The sequence below is a fragment of the Thunnus thynnus genome, chromosome 18 (assembly GCF_963924715.1).
Source record: "Thunnus thynnus chromosome 18, fThuThy2.1, whole genome shotgun sequence".
NCBI lineage: Eukaryota > Metazoa > Chordata > Actinopteri > Scombriformes > Scombridae > Thunnus > Thunnus thynnus.
Genome location: NC_089534.1, coordinates 30,399,789 through 30,409,279, shown reverse-complemented (window position 1 = coordinate 30,409,279; position 9,491 = coordinate 30,399,789). Strand labels below are relative to the sequence as shown.

The 9,491-nt window shown below is 37.1% G+C and overlaps 1 protein-coding gene across 2 annotated transcripts; it reads right to left on the bottom strand.

Moving 5' to 3' along the window:
- Positions 1–234: 234 nt before the first annotated feature.
- slirp (SRA stem-loop interacting RNA binding protein) lies at positions 235–8,475 on the bottom strand. 2 transcript variants are annotated; one of them, XM_067572130.1, is made up of 4 exons: positions 8,317–8,475; positions 7,838–7,896; positions 5,668–5,775; positions 235–851 (listed from the first exon to the last, which is right to left on the bottom strand). In XM_067572130.1, exons 1-4 carry the CDS (start codon positions 8,381–8,383, stop codon positions 783–785), a joined length of 303 nt encoding a protein of 100 aa, XP_067428231.1. In that variant the 5' UTR covers positions 8,384–8,475; the 3' UTR covers positions 235–782. The 2 variants fall into 2 exon arrangements, with proteins under 2 accessions (XP_067428231.1, XP_067428232.1); XM_067572131.1 differs by lacking the exon at positions 8,317–8,475 and adding an exon at positions 7,988–8,261.
- Positions 8,476–9,491: the final 1,016 nt, after the last annotated feature.

Here is a 9,491-nt window from a genome sequence, read left to right as displayed (position 1 = left end):
GTTAGTTTGGCTCTGCACATGAGATTTGTTGACAATAAGAAAAATATAGAAAATCTCCAGCCTTTATCTTTAACAGGAAACTTTGCTTTTTTCTTGAACTTTTAGTGCCATTTAGGTGGAACTCCCACAGGTAAAATGACACCCTTTGCATTAAGTAAAAGAAGCAACACTACGAGGTTAAAATACTGCATTACAAGCAAAACCCCTTTATCTAACAAAAGATATAACACACAATGGGATTAAACAATGTTTTTATTGCCATACACTTGTTGGTAAATCATGTTCTATAAACTTAAAGTAAATACAAGTTTGCATTGACAATTTATGTACTGATGATGGTATCTGTCATGGTGGTTACAGGCCAATAGAAGTGTGATATTCAGACACACGTGTAGTTTTCATGCCTAGGTGAGGCAAAACATGACACTGACACGGTGGACCAGGGGGTGTATTACATGCTTTGGCATGATACCAGGTTGAACAGTATCACTGACAATAAATAAACACAATCATCACAGCTGGACTGACACATTAAAGCGATGACAATGATACTCAGACCCAAATTCACTGAAGGTGCAAAAGAAAGAACAGTCAGGTCACAGACTTTGGAATGGAAATATAAAACCAATCCTAGTGTACTTCTTTAAGTCTTCATTATGCCCCAAATGGATTTGCAAAAAATGTAAAATATCAAGCAACTATGGCAGCAAAAACAAAAACATAGGGAATCTGAACCTGAGCGTAACAACAGCACATTTGATTTTCTCGTCAAGTACAACACTTTAGTCATACTCGCTGTCTTTGTTTGACTTCTGCCCAGCAAACGGCCGTCTGTTCCTCTGAACCTGGAGCTGAAAACAAAAAACAGGGAGAATGAACTCTGATATGGTATATATATCATTATCTTTCAGGTTCTGCCTATGTCATTAAAACTCATTTTTAGCATGATTCCTAAAAACATACTTCTTTGCCTACTTTCCATTCATGTTTCCGTCAGATGTGTTTTTTACAACTCTGAAAATGCTAAAATTTGTTTAATGTTGATCACTGTCAAAAATATATAGTGTAATTACATCTACTGTAACTAAATTTGTATTATATTGTATTTGTATTATATTTTTACTATACTGTATTATCATTATAGTTTAGTGCTATCTCTTCTTAATACAATTCCATTTTATTACAATGGAAAGATTGTCATCATTTCCAAGTGAGTATAAACCAATTTAAATGTACAACAGAACTTTGAATATCAGGGACGAACATAGACAACTAAAAGTTAATTTGTTTATTTTACTATTCTTGATGATGATGATGATGATGATGATGATGATGATGATGATGATGATGATGATGATGATGATGATGATGATGATGATGATGATGATGATGATGATGATGATGATGATGATGATGATGATGATGATGATGATGATGATGATGATAATAATAATAATAATAATAATAATAATAATAATAATGGTCCAAGGATCCCAATGCAATTAGGACCCAAAGCTTCACTGATCCAAGGTAATCAAGAAGCTAAGAGCACTGACCAACAAGGCTTTAAAAGGTGGTTCAACTCCTTGTATATTAAGCATGCTCTAATCTCTATAACAGATATGGTAAATGGTAAATGGACTGTACTTATACAGCGCCTTTATGGTCTTCCAACCACTCAAAGCGCTTTTACACTACAAACCACATTCACACACACATTCATATGCTGAAGGGGTACAGGGGCTACCATTCAAGGTCCCAACCTGCCCATCAGAGGAAATTTGATCATTCACACACTGATGGCACAGCCATCAGGAGCAATTTGGGGTTAAGTATCTTGCCCAAGGACACATCGACATGCAGAGGAGCCAGGAATCAAACCGCCGATCTTCCGATTAGTAGACGACCCTCTCTACCTCCTGAGCCACAGCCACCCCTGCATATGAATGCAGAATGTGTAGGCAACAGGACAAGATTTTGGTATCACAAGCGTTCTGTTTTCCATTTGTAGTCCGAGTAGTTTGACCAATCACGTGTGAGCTGCCTTTGGCTGCATGCAAGTAAACAGGCGAACAAAAGAGGTGGAACACATTGGCCAAAATGCAATCCCGGAACTCACTGGCTATCATCTCCTGAGAATTTCCCTTTTTGTAAGCTTTTCCTTTCATTTATCTACATTCATATGCAGATACCTGTTTACAGAGATTAGCCGTAATGTCATCTGGACCTAAAACACCTGCAAAAAGTTGTTGATCAAGTTGTGAACAATGAACCGCGCATGGTGGAGGAAGTTTTGGACCGAATATCCATTATGCAAGAGTAAACAGGATGGATAGCAAAACAGCAAAAGCTACCATTATGCCGCTACAGGTACTGAACTTGCAATGTCTGGCATGTAGTCAGGACCACTATCCATATACCGACGACACTACACTAAATGAAGAGAGTATAGCAAAAGAATGCAAAAGAGGACCATGGGATCAGAGCCCTAACAGAAAAACATGTGTAAATGCTTTCTATCCCCTTACACAGTGGGCAGCTGCAATGACAGCATGAGACCATGGAATTACTGTCATATTAAATATGAAAAAAAAGTATGGTTAGAAGATAAAGTATACTTATATTAGACTGAAAATATAATTTTCATATTCCTCTAAATATGATTGGAAAAATTAGAACATCCTAAGAATAATATAAGGATTGTTAATCTATTAAAAAAAAAACAAAAAAAACAGCATCTTCTTCAAATGCCTGGCTCAAGATGGAACTGAACCATTTATCATTTATGCATTCATGATTTAGATAGTGACACAAGTGTGAATACTCCCACAGATCAAAATGAAACTATGTTAGTTATTTTTCACAATCAATACACCCCTTCAAAAAGAAATGAAAATGGAAAAATGTGTTCAGAAAACCTTTTTAGTAGAAGTTCAGCTTTCCAGCGATGCCTTTATGAGGGCGTTGTAAACTAATAATGCATTTCCTGTGGAAAATGCATGTGAATGCTGAAAGCTGAAATAAATTGCATAAATTAAGTATTGCTGAAAACACTACACACTTGTTCAGCATCCCCATCTGTACAATTTTGCAGAATTTTGTTACCATGGCATATTACATTTAAGAGATATGGCAGTTATAGTAAACAATCGTGATCTTAATATTGAGCAAAATAATGGTGATTATAATTTCTGCCATAATCAAGCACCCCTGAAGACAACATAAATTTTGATTTACATACACACACACACACAAAGAGTTTAAATATGTATGTGATAAATTGTAAATATGTATTTAATGAATTGTTTTCTTTAATAAACTGTTACTTGAACATTTTTTAGTGTGCTCCAAAATGTGTATGTGTGCTCCTCAATTTTTTCCATTCAGGAGCACATGTACTCCTTGAGAAAAAAGTAAGCATAGAACACTGCTGTCAGATGTGTTGAAACAATAAGTAACTGCAGCTGGACACAGAAAAAACTCATATATTTGAATGGAGAGTGTAAGAGTGCTAGGTGCTTGGGCCCTAAGAAAGGAAAAATTGCAGTACAGAACTACAAAATTTAATTTTGATTGTATATTTCTATAGCACTTTATCACTAAACTGTCACCCTCATTCCATTTTTCCCTTCCCCTCATAGTTTCCCCACTAATGAATTATACATATAAGACCTATAATTATTGTAAAATACATGATCATAACACCAAACTTCATACAAACTTTGTATATAATGTACTGTATGTCTATAGACATTTCTGCTTTATCCTACACAAATTACCTCTATTCAACTGTTACACCCATCCCCCCCTTTCTTCCTTGCTATTCTCTCTCTCTCCCTCTGAGTTGGAGAGGAGGATTTTGAGTACTCTTCTTGTGAAATATCCCATGACTTTGGCCAAATCTTACATTAATAATAATATTTTTGTAGGAAAATTCGTTGCGAATCCATTGTTACAGGTTTGAAAGTGGTCTGACTTATACTTTAGACATTAGAATCATTTCTTTGACACAAAGTCCATGCCCAGAGATTGCCTCCCCATTGGTTTACATTGTAAGGTGTGATGTGGCACTCCAACTTTCGGGGCTTATAAAATCTAAACCGTTCAAGTTATTACAAAGTTTTTAATAACTCTTGTTCAGCACAGTGTCATAAGTCATGTATTAAAGTTTGAAGCCGATACCATTAACTCCCTCGGAGGAGATAGTTTTTCTTGGGGGTCCAAAATTGGCGCAAAGTCGTACTTTGATGGGTGTATTGTGGACTTCCTGTTGGATTTAGGTCAGTGGTGTCAGCGTATGATTTGTAGGTCTTGATGAGACAAATAATTGAGTTTTGGTTCGATCTCTCTACGACACTCCTATGGGCCGTGGCGGCCATTTTAGTGACATGGGTGGCGCTGTAGAGCACATTTTGACACTTTGGGGGATCATTTTTACATTTTATCAAATTTTTCACCAGACCTGTTGTGCCAAATTTGGTGAGTTTAGGGGGTCAAATTTAGGTCTGAAGTGGAGAGATGATAAAGAAAGAAAGAAACACAACAGATACAAGAGGGTTAGGGTTACATAATTTTGTCTCAAACAAATATGTAAGATTGGATAATTATCCCCATTAAATGAATGAATAATGTAATAAGTAATGTTTTTGTCCATTTGCTTAATAGGGTTTCTCTCATCTAGTTTTAGGATTAGGAAATATGATCACGTTTTACGTCATATATATGCAGAAACAGAAAAAAAATTCTAAAGGGTTCATAAACTTAAAAGCACCACTATATAAGGCTGGGTTAAACCCCCGAGTATCTGCTCTTTGCTTGGGCAAGAGTTGCCTTGAAAGGTAAAGATGGTTAGGGGTTAGGCTGAACAATTTAGAAAAAATATCTAATTGCTATTAGTAGATTGGCTATGTGTCAGACAGATAGCCAATCAACTGTGAAATATTTCAAATGACAATGCAGTGGGGTTTCAGCGCGAGCTTGGAATTTACAGTCAGCAAAAAAGAGGGCAGACTTTCTTAGCTACACCAGCTAACTTTAAAAAATTAAGTGTTTGCATTTGTTTAATTGATGTCTCTTTATCTAGTTTTTGGACTTGCATGGAAATCTGATCATGTTTTAGGTCATATTTATGCCTAAATTGCACTCTGGTGGATGCCAACTGCATCTTGTTCATTGACAATTAAGTTGAATCTAATCTAATCTACAGTAATACAATAATTTAATATTTTATGCATGTTTTCAATGTTTAGTCTAAACATTTTGAATATTTTTGTTTCCAGCCTTACTTACTATCAATTTTAGGCTACCGTTTGAGTTTTTTGCGCAACCTTCATCAGTGTTTCCTCATCAACTGCAGATCAGAATCACATAAAACTAAGATATACTTAGTAAAATATTTACCAAGATCCTTGTGTCTATGCATGTTTGTAAATATGTTAAATTTTGCTATGTTGTATTAATTAAGCTTCCAATACCCACAAGACCTTGCCTTAATTATTAAGATAATTCACTGCATTTTCTGCAAGGCAGCAGTCATCTGTTCATTACTGCTGTTAACTTTGTATCCTCAATTGATACTCTTTATTTTCATGTCATTCCTTGTCACAGCCATATGTACATACTATACATATCCACCACCAACTTCAGTGACCTCAGTGATATATTTACCTTGGTTCCCTCCAGTATGTGTGGGTCTTTCTGCAGCGCATTGTTCAGTCCTTCCTCTGTTGTGAATCCAATCCAGCAGAAGCCTCTGTGGAAACCTGTGTCTTTATCCTGGTACAACACAACACAGCACAGCACACACAAGTAACCCTTACAAGATTTTGCAAGTTTGGCAAGAATAAAGATAGACATTATGTTCATTGAAATAGATGACTTTAAAGTTTCAAGTCTCCATATGTAGATTTTTAAACCATACAGCAATAAAAAGGAAACAAAACGCTGCCTGGAAGGAAGAATACACTCACTAACCAAAAACATATATAATGAAAACAGTGTTTCCCAAAGGACTTTTTAGGGGGGGTTGGTAAGCCACCCGAAACTTACTCTTTTTGGCTTTTTACTCGCAACGTTTTATTGAGCTTACAGTAACGAACGTCCAGCTATCATCAACTTGAGTAAAATGTTATCTTTCACTTCTCCACCTCTCTGCCCTGCTGTCTAGTCTGTGTGTGTGGGGGGCTTGTCACAGATAAAGATATGTGGTGTCAACAGTGTTGTCATCGATATATACAGTAAAGCAGTTGTTCATGTCAGTGTATTTCTCTACACTAAGCTGAAAGGAATCAAGTGCCCATAAATTAGGTAAATAAACATTAACATCAGGTTTCAGTGCGAGCCTGTCACGTACAAGCCTATCCTCCCGCTATCCTGGGGGGGGGGGGGGGGGGGGCGTTCAAGGCAATGGTAGGGGAAACACTGGAAAAGTATTTTTTATTTGGAGTAATAATAGTGGCATTGGTAGTGAAAGATCATTTTAATTAGAATTATCTTTATTGTCGCTGAACACACAAACATAGGCGCCTGGGCAACGGAGCAAATGCACCCCCATTATTCAATTAGTTGGAGCAAAGTTATGGTTTTACGATGATAAAGTTTTTTTTTTTTTAAAAATAACTTTATCATCATACAGTCCCCGCAATAAGGTGATTATATTTAAGCAGCCTATATCAATGATATTTTTTCTATTTTCAGCAACTGACAAAAACAAGTAATAAGAAAATCTGCATCCTTGGTTGGTTCAGTCCAACCCATCATGAGAGACAGACAGACAAAGAGGAGCTTTTCTTCACAGCGTCAAAGTGTCTGAATTAACAAACAGCCAGATGTTCAGCAGTGGAAAGTAACTCGTTTAGACTTCCGCAAACTACTTTGCTTTAGTTTCAGTTTTAGTCAGACTTTGGAAGGAATTATTTTTAAATATGATGATGCATCACTCCATGTAATGATCTCTCATCCAGCTTCTCTGCGCTGTGCTTTCATTATTATGATCAATCTTTCATTTTCTTATACAAGGTAAATGAGAGCTGCAAGTTTACTGTTAGGGGGAAGTAAGGTCTAGTCCTCAACTAAAATGGCCCATTTAAGTCTTGAGGAGCAAAAGTCACCTTCTGAATTGTGCATTAAAATAGTCCCTGATTTAAGTTAATGTAAGTTAAAATAATCAGCTTTTGAAGGTATGATTATTCATTCCTGTATAACAATACAACTGCATCAGCTAGTAGTGCTAACAGCTACCACTAGAACCTGTGTGTAGGATTGGTATTAGATAGTTGTTGTGAGGCCGTTTCATTCATCCAAACTGTTGGTACTTTGTTGCAGTTGTTAGACTTTGAAGATGGCCTTGTGAGTTTTGAGAATAGCAGTGCTCAGGTTTAAGAATGTTTAACCAGGTTAAATTATCCTAATCATATTGTGATGTGTTGTAAGACCATTTGTTTGATATGATATGAATGGTTTGTCCTTGTTTAAGCTTGACGGTGGCCTAGTAGCCTGCAACTTACTACCATTTTAGGCTATATGTTTTTTATGAATATAACATCGCAATTTTTTTTTTTCCGGGGGAAGACCACCAGAACCCCCCCCCCCTCCCCTCCACACACAAATTATGTATCTTTCCAAGTTTGCTTCCCCATTTTAATACATAATCAGGCGCCTATGCACGGAAGAACTATATATATGGGTGTTATATAGTACAATAGATAGAACTATGAGTAAAAGTAGAATTTATAGTAGAGCAGCTGTATTGCATTGACTTAGATTGCATAGGTGTTCCTAATAAAATATGTTGTGTTTAGATACGTGTGTGTGTGAGTGAGAGTAAGAGAGAACTTACAAATGGTAGAAGACACTTCTTCACTGGTCCAAACTGCCCAAAGTACTCCTTCATCTCCTCTGAAGAACAAAGCGCAGCATTTCATTGAAGAGCTCTCGAGCACAACCTCTGAATTTACCTTCAACCCTCTAACATATACTGTATTGATACCTGAGGTGAGAGCTACAGCATTTGAAGCGGTCACATACATATTCCTTGTTGTATTAGATGCATATCGAGATGAAAAGAGGTTCTCTATGAGAAAGCACTGTAATATTGTTTCACATCCCACGGACTCTCCTGGTTCCAGGTTGTGCTTCTCATGCAAGAGCACACGTTCTCTATACGTGCATAGGCTGTTAGCTAACGGAGGTTACAATGTGATAGTGATGTTTAGGGTATAAGTCACGAGAGAACGATGTAAAAAATAAAGTGAGTGGCTACAGAAGCATATTCCGCAGCCACAAAATGGGAACGATACTTTAGAACAATCGACTTACTGCCAGCTATAGTCCATGGTATTTTAGACACGAAGACTTCGAAAACTCTCCTGGACGGCGCAGCCATCTTTCGTCCTTGGTGTGCCACTCTGACCTATGACGCATATTCACGTGATGCAAAGGGTACATCTCAAGTCTCTTAATTTATGTCTCCTCGCTCCTCGCCTGAACCGGAAGTTGTTCCTGATGCGCCATTTTGACGAGCGTCCCAAGTCTCTTATTTTGCGAGGAGGAGCGAGGAAACATGAGAGCAGCCTTCACGGAAGTCTTTTACCAGCCGACACGCCCCCTTGTTGGATATCAGTTATTGATTGGACGCTGCACCTGATCTGACTGATCTGATACATCATTGCAGTTTCATACCGAAGTGGAGACAGATTATAGATGCAATTTAAATGTATCACTCGCAAGTTTTCTGCTTTACTTGTTTTCTGATTCATCATATAGTTAAAATCTATTAATTGTCGGTCTGATCAACAAAAGAACCATTAACAACTTTCTTCATGTATTAGAAAGATTTTTCTTTTCATGATCTATTATTTCCTCCATTAAACTGTTTCTTGCTGACAGACAGATTCTACCTGACTTTAATTTTATCCATAATAACAGTTAAACTCATTCATATTTTACATAATTTATCGTCATTTCCATTCAGTCACATGCGAGGCTGAAAATTCCTGAGCGTCGGGTTTGATATGAGTTACATCATTTCCATTTTCCCTGAAACATTTAGCCAAATACATATTTTCCAGTGTTCAGAAGAAATGATCATATTCTGGGTTATTGAATGATGAATTCACTATCAGGATTATCAAAAAATACAGATACAAATAATCAATAAATAGTATAAACGCATTCTGCTAGTAGAAATGGTTCCTGTGCGTCTGAGCAGGACACACTACAAATACAGAATGCAGGTTTTTATTTAGGTGTTTGTTAAACAGGTAACAGGCTGCAGAGAGGAAACAGCTGCTCTAGCGGTGATAACTGTGAACCTTTATTAGTATTAGCACAGTGCACATGTGTGCAGACACAAACTCCATCAGAAGTTTCTACAGCTGTTAAAGCCGACTGACAGCTGATTCAGCTGTGATCAGCTGTTGCCGTCATCAGAAACGGACGTCGCTTCTCATGACGCTTCAGAGGAAAGCCCGTCTCAAGTCTCTTAAAACAAA